Genomic DNA, 24,215 nt, shown 5'->3' with positions numbered 1-24,215 from the left:
TTTCTCTTACTGTTTCTAGTTCTACCAGCCTGAAGTTTCAGTGATGCACAACCACACCCTCCCATTTAGCACCCCTCCTGCAGAATTCTGCCTTGCCTGTGATAAGGTAGAGCAATGCAGAATAGAGTACAGAAATATTTTGGGATTCTAGTGCTTGTAGAGGGGAAGCCAAGTTGAAAAAAGAGAATTAACTATGAAACCCCTGGCGCATCATAGATGCACTTCTGTTGATTTGTAAATGACAAGCAAGAACTTAAAAAAATAACAAATTAAGTTTCCTGGTTCCCTGAATTCTTGCAGTGCCATCATTGATTCAATCTCTGAGCTGTAGCGCAGAAGTGAATGTTATTAGTATTTGTCTGTTGTTCTATCCTGGAAAAAAGACAGGGATTCTTGTGGTTGTAGCCACAGTGGGCATACCTGTAGTTCAGCCTGCTCTTTGTTCCCCTTGAAAAGCAGAAGAATAATTAAGGTAAATGAAATATTTTTTCTTCCTACTCAGCAGCTGAACTCAGGGCTTGACTCCCTTTCCTACATCCTTCATGTTTTCTATTTCCCTTTAGGAAAATGCCTGGGTTGCGCTTCCTGCTTTACCATGGCAACTGGCACACAAAGCGAGAGAGAAAACCATGTCTCTTGAACTCTGGGACTGTTGTTAGCCATAGCCAATTAGCGCTATATGAGAAACAGTGTTTTTGTATTCTTTGTGCCACAGAGTCTAGAAATGACTTGGCCTTAGAACAAGAGGATAATCTCAAACTGCTCCCCAGCATTCCCAAGGTTAAGAAAATCAAACAAGAGGCACGCTGCAGATCTGGTCATGCTCCTCTCAGGACTGTGCGCTAAATCAAGGTGCTTTAACACACGGAAGGGCTTGAGCACAATTTCAGCCAATTCCTTTTGCCTTTCCCATCACTATGAGTTTGGAAGTCTGACTCAGGACAAACATCTGTGTGGGTTGTATTGGAAGCACCAGCAATAATATCTTGGCTACTTTCAGCTAAGTCAAAACCAGGATTAAGCAAGTTCCCAAACTGGCTGTTAACCAAGAAACAATCTAACCCAACACCAAAGAGCACTTGATACTGGTGTCTCATGGATCCACCTTGCAACACAGGAGTCCAGAAGCTGTGGGACACAGGACACTAGCTGGTATCCCACTGGAAAGAGCTAAAGGTCAGCTGGCAGCAAAGGGAAGGCAGGTAGTGCAGGGAAGGAAATTTAGCCCAGTGGGGGAGACAGCCCAAACTGGCATAAGGCATCAACAGCAGCTAAAAGAAGAGGATCATAATGGCCGAGATAGAGAAAGGCAGTGAGATCTCTGAGTTCGTTTTCCATATGAGCAGGATAAACTTTTCAAAGAACATGTCTCACCACATGGGTAAAGGATGAACAGTTTCAGAGTTGAGGATTAGAAATTAATGGGAGCTGCAAAGCCCAGACCTGGCCCAGTACTGATTCCCCCGGAAAGTCTGATACACTATGAGTGATAAAACAAGAATGTTTGGTTCATTCAATAACAAAAAAGGGTAGCTATTTTCTCGTGTCTTATTTGCAAACTGCAGTGCGAGATGAAGTACATTTTGCAAACCTAGAAAAAGCGTAGGAATTATGTGATGCACTTTGAGTCCAGATACATCTTAAAGTTGGACCTGTTTTCTCCCATAGCACATCTGCTACAGGAAACACGTATCTCTCTACCATTTAAATCCCTTATCTGAAAAGAAGAGGAAATACTTTAATTCAGTGTGAGGAAATGGTTTCGAAGAAAACTTAGTAGCTGCTTATGAGTGAACCACAAGGAACAGGAACATGGGAACAACCAGGGCTGGAGAAAGGAGAGTAACACACGTGATGGTTATTAAACAAGGAAAGTCTCCAAATAAGTAACACCTGAAAAGGCAAAAAAAAACCCCCAAACCAAACCCAGCCATAAGATACAGTTGAACCGGTCTGAAAAATGTCAGGTAGCTTCTTTCCCTCCTCCTTCATAAGAGTCAGGCAGAAGTTTAGATCAGAAAAAATGGGTGCTCACAAACTGCTTTACTCACCTTTTTTTAATGTTATGAGATAATTTGCTTTAAACATGAAGGGTCAGACAGTGGAGGCAGAAGAAAGCTGTAAAAAGACCAGGCTGGTTATTTGCAGGTATTATTCGAAGTGGCTTGACTTTACCTTCTCCAGCCTCCGTGCCAGCCACAGTACCCGGCATTGCCTTGGGAAAAATACAGAGGAAAGTTTTTCAATCCTGCATTCACTCACAGTCAGTAACAGTCCTGGGTAGTCAGAGCAGCTCACTGCTCATCACTTAACTCTCTTGCAGAGTTTATCTCAAGTAGTGAGCACACAAGAACTGCAGATGACCTTGTCTGTGCTGGAATTTCAGCTCGCGTGCAAGCTAACACAGCCAGAAACACCCTCACCTTTTTTTCCTGTTGAGGATAAACCCTCAGTAGTCATCCTCAACTCCTTACGCAGCAGGATCTCCTAAAGATAGATGCCTGAGATTACAGGGAAAGTTCTTGCAGGAGGTTCCCAGCATACCACACGTTGCAGAGGCTTTCCCCAGTTGCCAAAGAGGGCAGGGCTGCCAACGGGTGGGATAAGGAAGCTTCATTTATGAGCTAGTTTTAGGTCATATTTGGTCCCAGTAAACACTTGCTTGGCACAAGTCCCTGTTGTAAGCAATATGAAGAACTAAGATGCCAGAGCAATGAGTAGGATGGGAAATAAATCATCTGAGTCAGAGGATAGCGAACGCCTCTGACAGCCTGGTGCTGTTTTTTGCAGTGAGGTGGATAGCTGGATCCAAGCATGGCACATAACGGGCATTGTATGTCATACACAAACCATCAAGGTAAGGAGAAATAGGGCCTGAGAGTCTGTGCAAAGAGATCTTATGCAAAAGAGGAAGAAGCGAGGGGAAAGAAGAAAGGAAAAGCTCAGGAAAGATTGTTGGAAAAATGGGGCACAGCACGGAGTACACAAAAACAGCCTACATTGCCCCATCGCCTGAAGGAACAGAGACCTTCAGGGCTGCCAGCCACAAACATTCAGGAGTGTGAAAGACATCAGTTTATGTTTGTGTGTGTCCGGGAGGAGAGCAGCTGAGGGTTTGGGATTCTTGTTGGCTTGGAAGCCACACTACCATGTCAAGTATGAACAGAGGATGTTTCTCAGTGAGCCTCTGATTTGTCAGAGCCGGGAATATTACAATAAATTAATTATCTAAAAATACAGTTGGTAAATCTGTCAGAGAATTGAAACACGCTTTCTTTGCCAGGAGAGAACTGTGAATATTCACACCTATGGAGAAGAAATACACAGCACAAATCTGCAAACAAACCACACAGCTTCCACCTGGAGAATTTTTTTCTTCATCCTGTTTTAGTCCAGCAGTTTTTATGCATCTATGCATATCAACTGCTCTGAAGACCACATACATCCATACCTTCAGGCAGCAAACCAAACAGCTGAGAATGAACAGGATTTCTTTACAAGCCTCAGCCAACACATGAACTAGTTCACCAGCATTCCTGTCACAGCCTCAATCCCTACCTCACCCTCCCTTGGCATTCCAGGTAGGGAACTTGCAGAGATTGGAATCACCCTTCAGAAGCTGAAAAACCAGAAAAGGCTATGCAGGATTTTTCACAAGTCTGCTCAACATCATTCTGCCAACAGTCCAATTTTCTTCTTCCTCCTTAGTTCAGGTGGATAAAGCTGGATTTTTCTGGTTGCATAGATCCACCATTGCCCAGATCACTTGTTCATCACAGTTTTTATTTTTGTAAAACGTAAATCATAATGTAACACCTGAGGAAAGGCTTAGGAAGCAGAAGACAGATTTGAAGAACCCAAATTTATTTGGCTTAAGCTGCTGTTTATGCAATAGGTAAATATTGTCACTTGCAACCGGTCAGAGTTAACACCTTCAAAGTAGTCTCAGTTCCTCTTCTCCTGTAAAGTCCTGCAGCATTTTCTCTATATTGAGCGCAGTGCTATAATCACACCACATTTATATGTAGCATGAAGGAAGAGACCTCTGGGTCTGAAGCAAAAGACCAGAGGAGGAAAATAATATCTGAAATTACCTGCTTTTGTCTTTTTAAAGTTTTTATGGGCCATATCTCCAGCCACATCTGTATGCAGAAGGCATTACTAGGCTCTAGAAAGCCCCATAGCCAGTTGTTTCACCCATTTGCAAAGTTACCTGAGTTTCAGAAATAACTCAAGCAAGAGACCTTTACACAGGTGTGCAGCTTTCCAAGAGGGCTGTCATGACTGAGGAGTTATTGGAGGGGTTTGGCCAAGCAAGAACAGAGGCTGTGTGCCTGCACTGTCTGTCCTAATCCATTCCTCTCCTCTCTGCTTTTGCAGTTGGCAGGCATTTGCAGCTCACAGCAACTAGCTGAGAACCCAGTCTTTGCTATTGCTACCTAACTTAGGCAGACACTGATTCTCTTTGTATTTCTTTAGGTTTAGGTATTATTGTAGCTTTCAGCAACATACGTGCACACACACACACAAAAATAATTAAGAACCAAACTCAGACCACTTCCATAAACAGTCCCCATGGTCCATCCTTGACCTCAGGTCTCAGAAAAAAGTGCTGAAGACTGATTTCCTTATGGAAATTGCTGAGAGTTCAGGCTCTTCAAGAGAGTCATCACCCCACTGAACCACTGGAGTGGCTGATCCATGGAGATTTTCCTTTTGAAGGCAGGCTCATATAGTCCCCTCTATGTTGCAGGGACCTGTTTCTCCTTCAAGCTGTTCATTCTCATAGCTGCCTCTTTCTCTCCTCCAGTACCTTAGTGAGGGACAATTCAGCTGCAGAGTTTCTATAGCACCATGAATCATGGTGCTTTGCACTCAGATCTTCAGGACAGGGTTACAGGACTTGAAAGCCTGCCTTTGCACTGCCCCAGATATAGAGCTTTATCATTTCCCTTTCCCAAACACACAATCTTGAACAAGAAAAACATTCCACTTCCACTTGTTTTCAATTGATATTTTGGTGAATATACAAAAATGAAGAATCAAGGCATCTGGCAAGTGTCAGGACCTGAACCCTGGGAAGAGGCTTCACCTTAAAATGCTCTATACAGGAGCATATTTCACACGACACACATAACTGCTTAAGTGTTCACTAGAAAAGTCACCAGATCAGTCTGGGCCAAAGTAAACAGCCTCTATTGAACTGAGTGAGAACTGTAACTGCTGATGCAAAGACTGGATTTGGTTCAGTTAGTTCCTTGCTTGCATTTTTCGCAAGAGTTACTCATTGCCATTATTTGCTATTTGTCCTATGTGATCAGGGGATGTGGAAGGGGAGTACACAGGGGACATTACCATATACCTGCAGGTAGCTGAAGCAAGAAGCATGGTCATCTAGGGGCATGGGACAGCCACTTTCGCAAAGCCAACCACAACAAAGGACCCCTTGCATTCTGCACAAATTCTAGCCCATAGATCTGTGAAACCTTGCGTGAAATATGTAAGAGCTTTTTGAAGGAGTCGCTTGTTAGCCAAAGGAACCTTTTCTGGACTGGCACTTCTGAAGGTAGGAGCACATGCAGTACTTTCATCAGTGACAGGAGGTAGGCTTGAATGTAGGCAGTATGTTGCTGAGGAGTGAGCTAGCCTTTTATTGAGCTTGACTAGCAACAGACTTTTTATCTGTAACATGTCTGTACTGATGACACACTTAAACTCTTAGAGAATCTGCCTTATTCTAAGGCAAGTGGTGACAGAGACCAGGAACAGAAGCTGAACAATAAAATATATTAGAAAGGTCTGCAGTCTTCTCCCTCACAGTATTCATCTTTATTGGTCAGCGGAGGTTACAGTTTTGCTCACATAGCCCTTGCCGGCGCCTTTAGCATTATTATTTACATTCAACCTAGTTTTAGAGAGATGTTTTTCTGGAGCAAGTGTTTATGGACATTTTCCTTTCTAATGTCATCACAGAACAAATCAGATCATTTCTTATCTTATGCTCCAAGGATTTCTTGCACAGAGAAAGAAGGATTCTGCCTCAGCCAGGAGGCATTAAGGCTGCAGATCAGGGGGCAAAGAAGGGACAAGAAGATTCTTTCCTGGATTCATCAGTTCTGTGTGTCAAGTTTTTTGGTGGGGCAAAAGTATATATGGGAGACGTAGTGGCAAAACTTCAAATCCTCCATGGCAAAAGGAGAATGGAGCAGGAGACGAACGAATGCAGTTTCACATGGTGCTTCAGGACAGCGCTGAGGACACCGGACCTTCAGTATTCAGTTCTGCTCCAGTAGAACATGGTACCAAGGAGGACGCAGAACTGAAATGACAAGACTACTAAGTTTCTCTGCTCCCTGTTTCATTCTCCCCACCTCTCTCCTAGCCCCATTTAGTCCTACTGGTAGGAGAGAGCAACAGAAATTCTTCATAGGCAAAGTCTGTTCAGGCAGAGGAAGCTTAAAGCTTTTTATCTGCACAGAAGCTTCACAGAGAAGAAAGAAGATTTATGCAGCCACAACTATTTGACTGGATCACTCAGCTTGCTGGGGGTTATCTGTCATGAAGCTGCTGAACCCTGAGTACTTAAAACACTCACACAAATTGTTTGACCTAAAAACTGAATTATCTACCATGATTACTGTTTAGATGATCCAATACCCTTCACAAACAAGTATATGCAAACTAGTGTTGTATTGCTGAGATGGCAGCAGGTCTCAGCAGGCTGGAAGGCCATCTAGCTCTTTGCCTGTGGAAGCCAGAATGGAGGGGAAATTGTAAATGTAGCCCTGTTTGTGGAACAGGCTACAGGCATGTTGGTAATGAATGAATAACTAAAATCTACAGATATTTTAAATGTGTCAGTCCTGTGATCCACGTCCACGCAACTGGGTGTGGAATAGCAAGAAAAGAGAAGAGAAAATAAAGGCAAATATTAAGTACTCACAGTCCAGCAGAGGATGGCAAAACCAAACCAGGCAACACCCCAGGCATGTGTGTTCATTGGCCCAGAAATAGCATCATAACAACCCTGCAAGACAACCGTAAAGGAGTCAATACGAGCTTTGAGCTTGTATCACAAGGCAACAAGCTTATCCACCTCTGAAAGAGGTTGAGGCAGCATTCTCCTCTCCTATTGCAATCCGGGTAGCTCACAGGGTCTCAGGGGGACAAGTCAGAGCTACGCTGCTTATTGCCAACTTGCAGATAGCTTACCTGTTTCTAGCTCCAAATACAAAGTAGACCCATCTCATACACTTCATGGACAATTTCCTGCGCCATCAACTTGCCAAATATAGATATATAACCAAATGCAGCCAACAGAGTTGACCTTCAGAGTCAAGAAGCTGCAGGCAAATTTGGGAGCTTGAATGCCTTCTAGAAATGCTCTCTAGTGCAGAAGTTGATGTTTATGACCCAGCAGTCTGTTTGAATAGGACAGGGTGGTCTACTGAAAAATTCTACCTTGCGTAGGAGAGCTCCTGACTTGCTCACTCATATTGTATGCACTCATCTTTGGGCTAAGTTTGATTCAGCTACTGTTCATCTACATGTTGGCGACGTCACTTCTTACTGCATTGGGAGAGGTTTCCTGGTAATTTTCTCTCCATCAGGAAAGCCTATCCTGGGTTCAGCAACGTGGCCAGGACCCTGTAGGCATTGCTTCTCCTCCAGAAAGTTTTTGAATACCTGTTGCTCACAGCAAAGGATGAAGGCTATTCACTGTTTTTTTCCCTTCCAGCAAGGTGTTTTTGGCCAACATATGTTAACCAGAAAAAGGAGAGAGTATCTTACGTTGCTGTTGTAGTAGCCAGGGATGCCAAGCTTGCAGCCATCGAGGTTGACAGGAGACTTTTGGGCATTCATGACACAGCAGTTGTGCGGCCAAGGGAAGTCAGCGTCACTGTGCATGATGCGGAAGGCGGACGTGTACTCCTGCCAGTCGGAGGGGCCCTGCACCCCGCAGCACTGGTTCTGTGGGGTGAGAGAAGGGAATGGGCTTTATGGGCCCAGGTCACAGCCCTGCACATTGCTAGTTAGGCATTAACCACAGATTTATGAGGGAGATTTTTGAAGTGCCTGCCTTTGACAGTCTGCCATCTGATAAACAAGCAAAATGGGGAGTGTGGCAGGACTTTCTCTAAAGTTCAAGGCAGATGCTGTCCTCTTTATTACCAAGTGGTCCTAAGGAGGACTTGAAATTCCAGGGCTGCAGAGCATTTAGTAATTAGTGAGAGTTTTCAGTGTTATTATTACCTGAAGCATGAGTTTATCCCATGTCTTTGTGACCCCTTCAGACATCCATTTGTCATTGTTATTTACTGTCTCTGACTTCTGATACATCTCCAGCATTTGCTTTAGGAAGAGATTTGGAGTGAGCTACAGAAAAAAAAAACAAACAGAGAAGAATGCAGGAACTATGTAAATATGTGGCCATGTAAAGCAAATATAGGGTTATCTGAGGTGGGTTTGTCTGCTTGTTTCAGTTGCTGCTAGGAAACAGGAATTCTGTGTCTCCCCCAGTTTTATGCACAGGAGGCTAAAGAGCAAGATTTGAGGAGCAGGAGCAATGAAGATGTAGATCTTGAGCACGACTCTTAAGCAGGCCCTACCAGATGTCAGATCACAGAGATGTGCAGAAGCTATGGGTTACATTTGATATGTTGCTTGGAACTAAAGCACCACAAGTAATTTCTGCCCCTGTCAATATCCAATAACCCACATAATCTTTCCCTCACTAGTAACACTGCCTGTGGCAATGCTGAAGATTTCTCTTCTGCATGTATGATAGATTAATCAGTCTGTAAGTGAAAGACTAAACACTGTTGATGATTCAGCTAACCCACGCTATTATTTCCTTAACTGCAAGGCTGTAAACACTTCAAAATGTTAAAAATAACAAACCTACGTTAAAAAGAACAAAGTTATTCTTTTGATTGAAATAATGATGTGGAGAATTTCCTTGTGGGGTCTTACTCTAACTCAGCAGCAGTCCTTTGAGTTTACATTGTACCACCACACAGGCCATTTACTACACTGAACAGGACAGCCACATGCCCTAGGACTGCAATATTTCCTAGTGCAGTTACAAGAATACACGAGGAAAGCAATACTCACAAAGTCCCGGTGAGTCACTGCTGTGATGCAAGAAGCCATTTCAAATGCGTAAGTGATCAGCATCAGAATAATATACTGTAGGAAAAAGACAGCATTGTTAGCTCTTGGAGAAACAGTTAAGCAGTTTCTTCCAGTTCTGTATTTTTCAAGATTAAGCCCAAAACTGTGCTCAGGGTGAGGGAGACTAGGCTGTCCTAGTCTCCTCAGTCCTCTCCATTCTCCTGAACATTCATGTAGCCCTTCCCTGTGCATGTTCCGGTTTGCAGTCTGCTTTCTTGAAAGTGTATGACTGGAATTTTCTTCATCTCATAGACAAGATTTCATCAGAACCTCACAGCATTAATGCTACCCTGACTCTATGGAAAATACTTTGCCTGATATGTCCTAGAATAACATTTTCTTATTCTTTGTTGCATCTCACTGGCAACTTATGCTTGTTCCATGTCTCATCCTTCCACTTCCACTTGCCATCTATAAGCTTTTCATCAAGAAGCTGTCTACTCCTAGCAGGAGAGCTTGTATTTTTGGGAAACAGAAGGTGCAATTTAGGGTGTCATGCAGATCCTCCTGATTTTGCATCAACAGATTTCCTCATCACTCCTACTTTGTGTGCAAAGATCCTTCATGAAAACAGATCCTGAGGATCACCTCTCATAGTTTCTTTCACTGTTTCACTTACCTTCTCAGCACAACCCCTTTAACCTTTCCCATATTCCCTTTGCAGTGCTCGTGCCTCTATTTCTCCTCCCACATTTTATAATGGTCATCTCAGATTCAAGACATTTGTTTTCTTCTTACCCCTCGTATCCTCTCTCCTCTCCTATACCACAGCCTTGGGTTTCAGCCAAGACACCAAAATTCAGAATTAAGGGAATTCTCTTCCATCAGCTGTTTGCTGGTGAATTCCCTGGCACAAGAGTCCAGATCGTTGTGTGTCTGCTGCTTAAAACAGGCACCCTGCCATCCCATATTAATCCAAGAGAGAGCCAATTCCAGAGTTTTCAGTTCCACTCATCTTTAAGCAAGCACAAATTAAGTTTCACCACCATCAGCCTGAAGGACTAAGCAAGAAATTGTGTGGCGATTTATTCACATCTTAACATTGTCCTTGGCTTATCCAAAGCTCTCTGTCCCCACCCCTGTAATTTCTGCCTGTCTGCTGATGTCTATTGTTCTCAACTGCACCCATATTTGGTATACTAACACATACTAATGCCTTGTACATAAGCCATTACTTATCAGCTCCTAAACCAAATCGTACATGACAGCTGAAAGGCAGTAAGGGGTGGGGAGAAACAAAGATCTAAACCACATCCCAGCTACATCTGACTACACAAGTCCTTCTGCATTGCTTCGGGGCAAGGTGAGGGTCAAGCCAGTCAGCTTAAACCTCCATTGCAGGTATCACTATTAATTCCCTCAGCCTGGTTTGGGAGCTTCTTATGCATGTGTCCTCACAGGGTTCACCTTGTGGGAGACCACAGACATAGTCAAGAAGAACCTTTGGCTCCTCATCACTAATAAAATCTGTCTTTGCTTAGTGGGTAATTACCAAGCTGAGCAGGGAAAATAAGGTGGCATTTTTTTTCAGTTTGGCAGCAATGGGTGGGCAAACCTTGCTATACTTACCACCAGCAGCAAGGTCCTGTTGGACTTAATGACTCCAACAATGCCAAGGATAGACAGAGCAAAGAGTGCAAAGCCAACAAAGATGCCGATCCAAGCGGCAGCATAGATGTCATCATTTTCTGTGGCTTCCAGTAGAGGGTAAAGACCATGGGGATCAGACACAAAGAAGATGCACTCTGCTGTCAGGGCTACGCCGCACATCTGAGAAGCACAAGTTTGGGAAATCTATTAGATCAAGCTTCCCCAAAGAAATAGCAGAGACAGAAAAAGATGGAGACCACTTTCCTTTCATTCAACCTTCCTGCCAAACAGGAGCTGCTCAACTCTTCCTCAGCCCAACTCTACAATCTCTTGTACTGTGTCTTCACAGAAGAACTTCAGGCAAAACTCAACCAGCCTAGACCTGAGAGGTCAGGCCTAGGACTTGAGAATGTTAAGAAAGAATTAACAGAACCTTTCCCATCACTGTATGGAGGGAAGTGGCTGGAAAGATGTTGCTCAGCAGCAAGGGCTCTTTCCCTAGAATTCATGTTGATCTTGTGGATCAGCCCCTGCTGTCCCTTCCTGTCTCCTCCCCAGCCAACTGATCAGCTAGCACAGTTCTCCTTTACCCCTCCTGTCACACTTTAGTGGTCTATTTATACGTGGACTTCACACATGAAGAGGGATTTCACGGCTGGGAACTGCTGTTTTAAGAAGGAAGGAAGCCTCTACCCATAGTTGTCCCACTTAACTTACCCCAATGACCACATTCCCAAAGACTAAAAGACCCTGCAAGACGTGTATGCCATCACCACTTTTTGCCATCTTTAATTCTTCATGCAACCTGGGAAAAACCAACGACAGTCTTAGTTAGACCAGTACAATAGGCTTCACTCAGAAATAGAAATTATCCCTGAGGAGAAGGATAGACAGAACCTGCCAGCCTGTCTGTACACCTCCCACCCCTTGCTTCATAGTAGCTTCAGAGGAGAAATTTCCCCAGGTGTGAACCTGATAACTCAAACTTTCCCTGATACTTAAGCTACAGAAGATTTGGACCATTCTGGAGACAGCCAGTGTGTTCAGCTCCCTTTTGGGCAGGGTTTTTGTCATCACAGCAGTACCCATGCAAACCTCAGCTCACGGTGTTGCATTTCCACCTGACTAGAAACCCAGCTAGACCAGCTACACCCAGATGGACAGGGGACAAGTTCAGTGCCCTCATCTGGCTCCTTTTCCGAAGAGGCCAGCTTTGCCCCAGAGTATGCTATCCACCCCGCTGGACCTTTCCTCTCGGCCAGCACCACCATGGAAATGAACTTGTAACCATAGGGCTTTAGCTGTATCCCACACACGTACCTACAGTTCACAGCTTGGCAGCACCTTGCTAAGGGTAGCCCCATCTCCCCCCCATGCCAGGAACTGGAGCTGGGCCCCCCATTCCTGGTCAGGGAGCTGCTTAGGCTGCAGCTGGCTCATGGGAGCCAGGCCAAGTAGCATTCCCACCAAATTCCTGAGAGCGCTATATCCTGCAGGCTGGGGCCAGGCGCCCTGCATTGAATTAATCCCCTTCCAGAGAGAGCGGCATAAAGGCACTAGTCAGAGGTGTGAGACCTCTTGGAGAAACAAGCCCAGATGCCAGTGCCAACGAAACCCTTCTTTCAAAGGGGCGGAGTGCGTGTGTGCATGAGGAGGGGGAGGGAAAAAAAAGCCCAACCCCAAGACAGCTGATTTGCTGGGTGGTTAAGAAAATACAAGCTGTGAAAGAAAGGCCGAAGTGGGCCCAACTTGAGCAGACAACAGGAAAAGCAGCTTGAATACCCTTCTTCTGCTACAGTACCTGCACTAGTGCCTTCTCTTGCTGGGATTACTGACTGAAATTCTTCAAAGAAACTGTTGGAAAATATGAGTAGACATAGCTGTCTACGATGGGGAGTTTCTTGAGGAACAGAGCATTGTGGGACCTCTCTAACAATGCTACCTTCAGCCTCCTCAGCAGCTGCTGTTCTAGGGTAGGCAGGACTTCCAACAGTGACAGAGGGAAAACCAGAGTTTCCTACCACCATTTCTGCAGTGGTTTGAAGGTTAGGCATGAAGAGATCTCCAGTGATCTCACTATTTTATCAGCAGCAAAGCATATAAGTATTTTTGCATGATAGCATGAGTGGGGATGGTCATTATTTCCAAGGTAAGAAACCATTTTTATTCCCAGCCAGATTGTTAGAGGCCAGCCTAATACAGCTGAAGCTGTATGGCTCTGCACTTAAAAATGGCAGGTTCATGAGGTCAACCTGAAGCTCTGCCCCTACCAAACTTGTTAACCAACCAGCATGCCCAGGGGCCACATAAAACTGCCTCGCAAGTCAGATCTGGGTCTGGGCAATGTTTGGCTACACATGGTCTGCAATACAACACTGCAGAGTCTGCCAAACCTGAGGCTGACACTGGTCTTCTACTCATCTGAAAGCTGTAGAGAGCACTGCCTGGCTCATGGATCTTCGTGCTGCAAACTCCAGAGATTTTTGAAAAGCCTTTAGTTATTGCCAGCTAAGAGATGTCACAACTCAGGGGGCAGGAAATCTTCCCTGCTCAAATGCAGGCATGTGACTTCTGCTTCATGGAAAAGCAGGTCTGCTCCAGCTGTCATGTAGATAGCAGGGTTGAGTGTGCCATGTGGCTATCATGACAGATGACACCAAGCATGATTAACAAAGTCACTACCCTTTCCTTAACATCTCAGGAACCTCTTTCTCCTTCCCTTTGTCTCCTACAGACTCCCCTGCAGTGTAAAAACAGCACTTACACCTTGTATATGGGACATCCACCCAGCCCATGCTCTTGCCTCCCCACAAGCTGGCTTTCTTCTGTTCTCTGGCAGGCAGGACCTAGCTTGACTTTGCCTCTCCTTCAGCAGGCATTACTGCAGGCATGCCAGCCTGAGAAAGCAAGCCTATTCTTCTGGGGCAAGCACATCTCCAAGGATACAGTAGCTGGGAAGAAAGCTGGTCACAGTCACCACAACACAGGTATCAGCTGAAGAGTGGCAAACTTCTATGCAACTTAAGGCTCTCCTGTACCTTACCTAAGTCCAATGCAATTGCAGGGTGAGAGGAAGTGGAGAGACTGGGAAGGGAAAAAAGTAAGGAAGAGCCTTTACTGTAGACCTATAAATGAACAAGTGTCATGATGTTGCCATATTAGTGTGAATTCTCCCTCTGCCACCAAGTGATCAGCACTGAGGGAGTCCATTTCTTGGTGTCCACTTCATTTCCCTGTGCCACATGTGGCAAGCCCTTGTCTGGCCCCTTCTCTGACATAGAGGGTTTAGTATTGGCATCATGGATTGGGCCACTGGGAAGGTGCTCAAAGTGACAACATCTGGGCAGCTGGAGAGCTGACCCTCCAACATGCCCTGGAGAAGCTGCAGGAGATTTGGGGCTTTCCACCTACTGCCTGCTCCCAGTGCCTCAGAGGTAAGCTATTTTAAGCAAGAGCAACTTGCACAGCACTTGGTGCAGGTGCATCACTACAGAGGCATGAGGCAAACCTTGGCCAGCTTGCCTGAGGCAAGCTGTACGCAGGTATGACTCACAACCACCCAAGGGGTGTGACACTGGTAGGCAGTCCTCCTCCCAGCCCTGAAGGAGACAGGCGCCAGCAGCTTGTGCATGTGGACACAAATCAGTTTGGAGATAGAGAAGCCTTCTGTGTGGGCTGATTAAGATTAGTTTTACATCCCAAATACAGTTTCCTGGGGCTTCAGAGAAACTCGTGAGGAAACCGGAGCGTCAGCTGCAACCGTTATCCAAAACCTCCGTACAAGTAGGTGGCCAGGTCCTGTGATTGCAGCCCTGAGCTTTCATGAACCTGGTGTTCCTCAGCACATCCCAGGCACCTTGCAATTTAGCTGTGGCTTTAGCTTTAGCTAAAAGGTCCCAGGTGTTCAATTACCACTACCAAAGACTTTGCTCCATGCTCCAAGCAGCTTTCGAAAGGTGTTTGTTGCTCCTATTTTACCACAAAAATCTACACCCCTCCTGAAGCACATCTTTCCTCCTCTTCCTTATGCCCTGGTCACAACCCAGACTGCAGCTTCTCCCCTCTCCTCTTCCCTCACACCCCCAAAACACGGGGACTCATGGGAGTCCAGCTGAGCCTGTCAGAGCCCAGGACCAGTGGTAGCCCTGCCTCCCCGTCCCTCCATATATTGCCACAGACCTGTTATTTCCATGCTCTTAGAGCTTTCTTGACCTCCCCTCCCTTTCTTTACTCACAGGGGCTCTGAAAGACCTGCAGCACAACTGTGGCAGCCAAAAAGGAAGATCCTTTCTGTGGAGGCTGGCTTCTGCCCTTGTATTTTAGGTAACCAACTCCATGCAGGCTTTCAAAGGAAGCCCTGCTCACAGCAGTGCCTGGATTCAGGCAGGATTCAGCCTCTGCTGTGCGTCCCTCATGCACATTGAGCTGGTTGATCTTCTGAAGCCTCCACACCCTCTTTTTATAGATTGGGACAGGATTTCAGTAGCCTTACAGACAAATGTCGTCTGCTTAGATTAGTCCTACTCCATCTATAGCCAAAAAAAGCCAATGGATAAGAATTCATTTGGCATTGCCCTATGAAGAACAGAAGTGGGTCCCATTTTGATTGCCTTGTGTTTTGTGACAGTTGTTATGGTGGAGTCAAGGCACTGTGACCAAGGGATGTCCAGAAACAGCCCCGCAAGCATAATTTTTTTCTACACCCTGCTCTTGGAGGTATCTCAGCGTGGCAGTGGGGCTTACAGGGGCTTCACCTCACCCCTTGTTACCTCGCTTTGCTTCAGTGTCCCCGCGTAAGGGCATTGCATTCTCATCCCCTGGTGTAAGGAGGCAGAGACAAGGGACGCATTTGTTTTATTACTCACAGGCTCTGCAGCCTCCAGATGCCTTGGCTGAAGGGCTCCAAGCCACTCAAGCACAACTAAATAAACCCAGCCATGCAACGACACAAACCTGGTTCTTGCCAGTAACCCCCTCCAGCCAAGAATCCCGGGCACCACACCTCCTGCCCCTCATGCTCACCCAGCCCTGGCTGGAAAGCATGTCTCTACAGGCAGGAGTGAGATCCCTGGGCTGGGGCGCTGACAGAGGGAAGTCAGCGGGGTGGAACTGCTGCTGGAGGTTCTGTGCCGGTGCCGTGGGAAACCTGCATGGGGCACAGACCTGCCCACACCTTGACCTTCTGTGAGCTCTGATGCATCAAGGCTTGAGGGTCCAGATAGAAATAAAAGTACTTTTTTTTTTTAAAAAATTTACTTTAGTGGAAAAATTAGCCCCCAAGGGCCTAAAAAGAAGCTAGTTTCCAAGTGCTTGGGACATCTTCAGAGTTACACAATTTTTAAGAGGATGCAATTAAATATATTATAGATGAGTCGTTTGGACTCTGCTGTAAGAAGACAAATGCTTTACAAGTGTCAATCCATCATCTGTTTACTTATTTCAAAGCAAACACCTCCAGCGCACACAAACCCACATGCTTCTCCTGCCCTGCCGGCCTTTTGCCATCGCTCTGCCTGTCCTGAAATGCAGCCGCCTCTGACAGAGAACAGCTTGTGCACCAGGAGTCAACCACTCTCAGAAAAGGAAGAGCCAGCCAGTTATTTTGTGCTACCAAAGGAGAAAAAAATAAAGCAAAAACAAAGCTCAGCACCAAGCAGAGGTCAGAGACTAATTAAGTTTCCTTTCAAGAGAGAATGCTATGAAATGAAGCCTGTGTGAACAGTGGAGTGGCTGGTAAATCATCATCAGGCATAATTACCTCGGAAATAGAGCTGGGAGGTAGGTTTTTCCTCTCTCCCTCATTAGTTCAGCACAGCCAAAACATGAGGTTTTTTTTTTCTTTTGCCTTTCTTATTTTCACAAGTGTGGGGGAATTACAGGATTAATCTTTCTCTGCAACAATTTTTCTTTCTTTTTTTACACTCAGATATATTTGCAACAGATTTACTTTTCCCATTCCCTCCTCCCCAATCTTTAGGAGAAAAAATATGAAACAAATTAAAACTGCCCTAGTGAAGATACAGCCTGAGGTAAGAAAAATGAAATACTTAATAATCTTCTGCAGTTAACCTTATCCAGGTAGCAGACTCCCACATACTAAACACAGTCCAGGGACTAAAATAAGAACCATTAAACATAAAAACCTTCTTTTCTTCTAACAGACTCTTATCACTCACGTGCCTCATTAAGGGGAAGATGATGACCAAAGCAAGGCACTCACCCCTACCTTCTTGTGATGCTTCCCAGCAGAAATCCCGACCCGCCTGCAAAGCCGAAAAAGCCCCTTTCTCCCACCTCCACTGGGCTTTAAAGAGCCCAGGTTGCTTGAGGAATGTGCTGTGTGATTGGTAGGACACCCATCACATGAGGAAAACTTTTTTTCTAGCCAAACCTGTTTCCTGATCCCCAGTGGGACTGGAGGGTGTCTCTGTGATTCTCAGATCGTATCGGAATGCTGTTGTGCTGAAAACACAAAGCTTTAAAGAATTTCTGTTATTATGCTCTTGAAAGGGTGGATGTATGACTCACTCCTATGAGATACTTGAACTTTAAAGAGGATGGGCAAGTTGGAATGACGTAAATATAAATATTAGAATTGCTGGACTGCTGGTTGAACATGCATGTAAGAAGAATGTACTGACTAGAAAAGAGAGTAAATGAATTTTAATGTTTCCATTTAATTACATTGCATGGGGAAAATCCAGTGGTTTAGGTTGGATCCATCTTCATTTTATTTAGGTTAAGATTTTACTTTGGAAACAGAAGCGTAGGTGTTGACTACTCTGCAAGACACTGTGGATAACATTAAAAATGGGGGGACTATTGCATACCCTGGGGTCCTTTGGATTTTCAACACATTCAATCTTATTAAGACCGAGCAAGTCAAGCACAGATATATATACATTAATTGGCTTGTGATGAACTGAGATGGACTGAGCCTGAGGAGCACAGCAGAAAAGGAATGTCTCTCACCTTCCTCCCTCTCACCCATTCCAGCACAAGTCTGCCAAAAGTCATCATTCCTGTTCCTGGAGCCTTGAGCAAATCTCTGGCAAAAGTGCGGGTGCTTGTGCTTAGTGTTCGTCATCTGCTGGTACAAAACCCAGACAAATTAATAATGGGAATAAGGGTGATGGGAGCTTCATGTTTTTACAGCCCTTCACCAATCAAAAGCAAACATCAAAAGAATATATGTGTCTCTCCTTGGTAGCCATCCTTGCAAATATCTTGTGGGAACTTAGTGAGAACTGCAACAGGTCTAATGTTTTATGGATCCCCTTGGTACTTGGAGACAACTGAAGACAGAGCCAGCTCTCCCATGAGATCCCCATGAGATTTCACCCTGAAGAAGGGAGAGAGCTTTTGGCATTTCCAGCTCCTTGAGGCATCACAGTGATAAACAAAAGAAGACCTGGCCATTGCAGCCAGCCTGATCGAGTAGACAGGGACAAGAAATTCGACACTCGGGTGCTCAAGGTAAGGGATGCATGTTTGGCTAGACCTAAGTATCTAGGAGCCACTTGCCTGTTATTTGTGTTCCCTACAAGACATAAAGTCTGGCTGGGTGCAGTCACTGTCCCATCTGTTGGCAGTGCTGGGGGGACCACACATTTCATGCCAACTGGTGTGCTTGGTTCTAAGAAGGCAGGCTCCCATCATGACTGAAAGACATTGAGAGCAGCTGGCAGGGGGGTAAGCAGCACACCTCCTGAGCATCACAGCCTGGCAAGTCATGAGGCAGCAGTTAGACATAAGCCCTGCCATGGTAAGACACCCCACATCTCAGCTTGGAGGAGAAAAGAGGCAGCAAGTGTGGAAAAGCTGTTCTGGGAAAAGAAGATGAGGAAAGAGGAGAGAGGGGAGGAGGAGCTGGTAGTCAAGTTCGAGGTCTTGCCTGCCAGCAGCACTGAGAGCGGCTGTTGGGAGAGAGCCCTGTTGTGTCTGAGCCCTTGCTGCTCTGCAGGCCTGTCTGGGAAGCTGCAAATGGGCATTAGCGTGAATCCTCATTTGAATCAAGAATGGGTAAGACCGGGTAGGGTGGTATTCGGTCCCAAGCTGCCATCACCAATTGGCTGCTAACATCTTGTTGTTGATCTGGTTTAGTGGGTAAGGATATGTTTTTGGTGATATCTGGAGAGAAATTTAGTATTGGGAAGGAAAGAGTTGGAATAGGGCCTTTGTTTTTTTGCACTTTTTTTGGTGTGTGTTGTTAATGCCGGAGTTTGCTTGAGTTTGTGTGCAGAGCGGAGGGTCAGACAGAGACCTTGCCTGAGCTGCAGACTCACAAGCGCACACACCCTCACAGAGCCATACATGCACACACACAAATCCACACATGCATGTGCTTCCCTCACATGTATCCAGACATGGGTCCACATTCGTGCACACCTCTCTTGCATGTGGGTTAGACGCAAAGTGCTGGCTTGGTAGTGAAGACACACTGCAATTTGGGGTTTCATCTGGAGACACAGCCAGATAGATGGTCAGGCCACAGCCTGGCTCATTTTCAGATGGAGGTGGAGAATGAAATTTCTCAAGAGATCTATCACTTGACTATGGCAATGTGCTCTATGGGTGACAGGGCAAGGTGAGAACATGTCTGTCTCTAAGTGTGCTGTGGATTTTCAAAATTGGCAAGGGAGGGATGTTGGAGGATGCCCAAAGAGAGAATAAGAATGCTGAAAAGTGTTGATTAGATGCTGTAGGTAATTCCAATGGGCTGGCCTTGCTCCTAACCTCTGAGAATACTATTTCACATTCCTGCATCCTTTGAATTTAATTTCCTCATAACATCGAAATGGTGATTTAAGACAGAGTGTGACAGAGAGCAATCAGAGAGGGAGAGAGCACACAGGGAGGCAAAGGACGTTATGGCCAAAGCAGCAGGGTCCCAGGAGTTACTTCTGTGATCACCTCATGCCAGCATCACGAAAGAACCACTCCCATCCATGAACTGGAGGCTCCTAACTGCATTTGCAAGGTTGCATGGGAAGATCAAATCTCACAGTTAAGGGAGACGGCTCAGAAAATCCCACGTCCATAGCAGTGTGGCTGCAGTGTTGGCTGAGCCTGTGCACCCATGCACAGGTTCAGCTTGACACACACCATCTGTTTGTCCCAGAGAGGGGGCCTTTCTTGATGAACATCCCTCCAGTGCATGGCAGCAGAGCACAGCAGCACTGCCAGGGGCGAGGCTGAGCATCCCTGCTGCAGCGTGCTGCAAAGGTGCTGCCCATGAGCGGAGGGGCTGCTGCCTTTCCCAACAGTCTCCACCTCACCAGCCAGGTCAGCGACCTCCCCCTGAGGGCAGCACTACCAGCAGCCCCAGCCCCAATTCCTGCTGCCCAGCTTTGCTCACGCATTCCTGAGAGGGCTGCGAACAGCTGCTTCCCAGTCGCAGTTTGACCTTCCTTCCCTTGGCCAGATTTGGGTCTGAGGCTTGTGCCTGCCACCCAAGACCTCCACGTGCCATGGCCGGGAGCCAGCTCCTCCACAGAGGAGAAGGGAATTCCTCACAGCTGCCTCCTCTCCCATCTCAGTGCATCTGTGTGGAGCGCGAGGATGTGGGCTATGGGGGACAGATGTCCTCTACACCCCTTGGGTTTGCCTCGCTCCAGCCTTGACTCCTGCCTCCCCAGCCCGGTTGTGGCTTTTATTACAGCTCCCTCCCCCTTTCTGCAATGTTTTTGCCCTTTTTTTGCCACTTCTATACCTCTCAACTGGAAGAGAGAGAAATAACTGCGGGGTGCAGAGGATAAATAAATGAACACCACCTAGGGAGATCAGGGGAGAACAACTCTGTCCCTGAAAATGTTTACAAAACAGTGCTGAGTGTGGGGAGACAAATGGCATACCGTTAGAAACAACCATGGGCTAATTATAGTGGGTTAGGATAAATCACTGGGTCGCTGGGCTAGCCTCTCCAGCTGAGCCTGCAAATGTATAGATTGAAAAGCAGAACTGTATGTGTATATTTAGCATAGAGTGGAATGCAGTAAGTAACTTCATTCTAAAACCTCAGATACCTTGGTGAAGAGCACTGCAGAAAACTCAGATACAGGCATCTTTGTGACACCGGTAATCCTCATATCCTGCATTTGGCAATGCATAATCTACACACGAATATGGCATTGCATATTGCATTCATTCCTAAGAGTGCTATAAAGCTCACTCTCAAGGATTGGGGTTTCTTAATATTTTGGGGAAGAAGGGGGATACGCCTTATTTTTCTAATTTTGTAGGGTAGTTTTATTCATGAGCTTAAAATCATGGCTGTATTTTGGTGTTGTTAAGACTTGCAATTTTAGGTATTTGCATAAAGCTTAAGCTAGTGTAATCATGATTGTGTGAAAATCTGTACTTTCAGCCGTGCAGAAGAGACCGTTTCTTCTCCTTCCGACAAACAAGCAGGCAGAAAGGACAAACAATTTGGAGGAAGCTGCTCTGTCTGGTGAAGAACTGGGTTCAGGTGGGGAACTGCTTCCCCAGTGAGTTTTGGACTAGTACTCATAGTGAAATTTGAACATGTGGGTAGAGGCAGTAACAAATTAAATATTGGTACCCCACTGCTAACAATTAGGCCAGCTGCTGCGGCTCCCTTCCTCGGTGGTGTCAACCCAAAAACTTAGAGAGAGAGAGGATGTTTATAAAGGTTAATCTCTATTGTCTACTATTACTGTTAATAAAGACAACACTCAGCATGCCTTCTTGTACCCCTTGAGAGAGATCTGGGATCTAAATCTCCCCCTAAGGGTACTTCTTTTACTCTCTTGACTATAAAGGAAACTCATAGGAGAGCCTCATCACAGGCCTGAGAGTAATTTCTGCAAAGGAAAACCCAGACCAAAATCCCTGCATCTTAGAGCTGCTGATCTCACCCAGGTCTTTCAGCAACCTACAGGTCACTTTTTTGTGCACGCAGAGACCAGAAGATAAAAGAAGCATGGAGGAGCCCCGAGTTCAAGCCCTGCCCTGCCTCCCTCCCACGTGCAGGAGTTTCTTCTGGCCGGGAAGAGGAGCCAAGCCCTGCAAGAGTGGCACTCCCCAGCCAAAACCCTTGATGGTGTAAAAGTCAATAAATGGGAGGTGGCTTTGTCTTGAATCTCATCTTCAAATGAGGGCAGGCCAGCTCACTCTCAAGAGGAGCCTGGCCACAGGGAGGCTAGAAATCTTACTCTGCCTGGGCAAATGATTGCCTAGCATCTTGCAAAACACATAGCAGAAGAAAAGGCTTTTGAGAAGACAGAAATTTTCTGCTTGTGTTTTAGACAGCTCCCTTAAAAGGCTGACAATGTCCAGGGAAGGTCTGCTAGAAAGTGTCTCTGTATTGCTCTTGATTGTGAATTTGAGGGCTTTCTGGCCTCTGAAATACTGCAGATGCCAGTGTTGATATACCTACTGGGATGTGGTCCCAGCTCCTGAATTACCTTGGCACTGTGATGGTCCTTTGGTGCTGGTGGTTCAGCTGAGTTTCACCTAACAGACTGGGAATAAGCTGTTCTGTCTGGACCCAGTGACTGCATTGCTCTTGCTGATGGTTAAACACCTCTCCTCCCAAATCCTGTGTCATTCAAGAGCCACAACGTGGTAGAAAGAAGAGGTCTTGTTTGGGGACCTTTACTGCTTGTTTTCAAGGGTCCAAAGAAGTTTGTCCACATTAATTGTTCCAGCTAATTATTGAGGGTTGTTTGCGGGTACATCGTTCCTCTCAATTCCATCCTGCTTGCCTCCTCTGCATCAGCTGCTTCTGGTTTGGGAGGCTGTAACGGACTGGCAGTAGAGCACTGCCATCTACATACGGTTGCCTGTCACTATCTAGTTTCCAACACACTTGCTGTAAGCCAAGTGCTGCAAGCATATGTCTGATTTATCTCAGTATCTCCACCATCCACCTTGCCAGAGGGCTGCAGTGCCCAAGAGAAAGAGGGAGGATTGTCAAGGTAAAGTTGCATCAGAAGACTCTCAGCAGCAGGAGGAAAGGGGAATAGGAGAGGGGTGTTAGCTGGTGTGGTGATTAGGATCATTGCAATGGAAATAAATAGCATGTGTGCCTTGGATGAGATTATAGTGCTTCTGACATGACAAGGGTGTGGTTGATGTCTCACACAGACTTATTGCTTTGACAGAACTGTAGGCACTGTCCAATATCCTTTCTCTGAAACTCCCTATTAAGGTATCAGTAACTAACTGGAAACTTCCCTGAGAAGTCTGTGAGACTCAGACCTTGTCAGGCACCTGGGGTTTTGACCCAGTCAACCCTGTCCCCAGATGTACCTGGGTTTTAATTTCAGGTAGGTGATGGATGGAGCTGTGCTATGGGCCATCAAGCCCTTCTATATGGACCCTTTCTCCTCCACTTGTAGCTACTCCATGGCTGGACGTAGCTCTGGAGTTAGTCTCCCTGCCTCTTAATAGCCTTTAGCAAAGGCTCAGCCGGTCTGTGCTGCCCTCTCATGGGCACACACAAGAAAGGTTAAGCGTCACCCTTCGTTTTCAAGATGCTTTTTTTAACCCACTACTCCAGCGCCCGTTTTTAACACACGATTTCTGAAAAGCCCGGAAGGCTTATGAACAACTTCTAAGAGTTACCGAAAGGTAACTACGAAAAGTAATTCTACCTATAGTTGTGCTGGACTCTGCCCAGCTTTTACCTTTTTAAAGATCTTTGCTCTTCATTTGGAAATGTTTAGACATTTAACAGGGCAAAAAGTAGGGAGCTTTTGCTCCCAGCAACAGGCTGAGCTTCTCCCTCATACACTCCACTCTGCCATGTCAAACATGTGTCAGCAACACAGCATCATTCCATGGTCAAGGGGTCTCTCAAGATAGCTCAGTTATGCTACCAAGGATTCAGACAACAGGGCCAAATGCTATGTTCTTCAATGAGGAGTAATTGCTTTCAATACTGTGGGGTTTCAGCAGACTGGCAACACTGCCTTCCCTGTATCTCTTTGCAAGGAGGCAGGATATTATGCTAGACCCAAGGGGATGCTTAAACAATAGCGGGATAGAGCAGGCATCTCTCTGCTCTTCAAAGGGACTCCTGTGCTGTTAATGGTATTTATGCAACTTTGAGTCACAGTTAAAAACCTTTAGCTCTCTGACCACTGGCTTGCACTTTAATATAACCTTTTCCCTAATGTCTACCCATCTGTCCAAACATGAAAAGCTCCACAAGGTGGAAACAGTTTTTCGTCAAGGGCTAATATGACATATATTTTTCCCATTAACAAACAAATGTATTATTCCACGTTTTTATTCACCTCGGTTTCCTGTTTTATACTAGAAGATAAGCGGAAGGACAGGAAGGATGAAGGACAGAGGTCACCTCTTGTTCTTACAAACTCTCTAACCCTAATATGGATCCTGGCTCATAGTTTGTAAGAATAATTTTTGTGTGTTGGACCAGGTGATTCCAAATAAGACATTTGTGTTAAAGGCTGCTAAGTTAA

At 45.7% G+C, this 24,215-nt stretch overlaps 1 protein-coding gene and 1 long non-coding RNA gene across 3 annotated transcripts; one reads left to right on the top strand and one right to left on the bottom strand.

Annotated features, from left to right (window-relative positions):
- Positions 1–4,987: 4,987 nt before the first annotated feature.
- UPK1B (uroplakin 1B) lies at positions 4,988–17,221 on the bottom strand. Of its 2 annotated transcripts, none has more exons than XM_075106678.1 (8): positions 16,985–17,221; positions 11,482–11,569; positions 10,744–10,944; positions 9,115–9,189; positions 8,254–8,376; positions 7,792–7,971; positions 6,944–7,027; positions 4,988–6,319 (listed from the first exon to the last, which is right to left on the bottom strand). In XM_075106678.1, exons 2-8 carry the CDS (start codon positions 11,548–11,550, stop codon positions 6,269–6,271), a joined length of 783 nt encoding a protein of 260 aa, XP_074962779.1. In that variant the 5' UTR covers positions 11,551–11,569; positions 16,985–17,221; the 3' UTR covers positions 4,988–6,268. The 2 variants fall into 2 exon arrangements, with proteins under 2 accessions (XP_074962779.1, XP_074962771.1); XM_075106670.1 differs by having other exon boundaries at positions 16,991–17,175.
- Positions 16,266–18,233, top strand: LOC142063232 (uncharacterized). The gene is made up of 3 exons (XR_012662698.1): positions 16,266–16,542; positions 16,691–16,793; positions 16,926–18,233. It is a non-coding gene; the product is annotated as an uncharacterized LOC142063232 (long non-coding RNA).
- Positions 18,234–24,215: the final 5,982 nt, after the last annotated feature.

This window comes from Phalacrocorax aristotelis, chromosome 1, assembly GCF_949628215.1.
Source record: "Phalacrocorax aristotelis chromosome 1, bGulAri2.1, whole genome shotgun sequence".
Classification (NCBI taxonomy): Eukaryota; Metazoa; Chordata; class Aves; order Suliformes; family Phalacrocoracidae; genus Phalacrocorax; species Phalacrocorax aristotelis.
The sequence above is the reverse complement of the archived record's forward strand: the minus strand, read 5'-3'. Positions and strand labels throughout refer to the sequence as shown.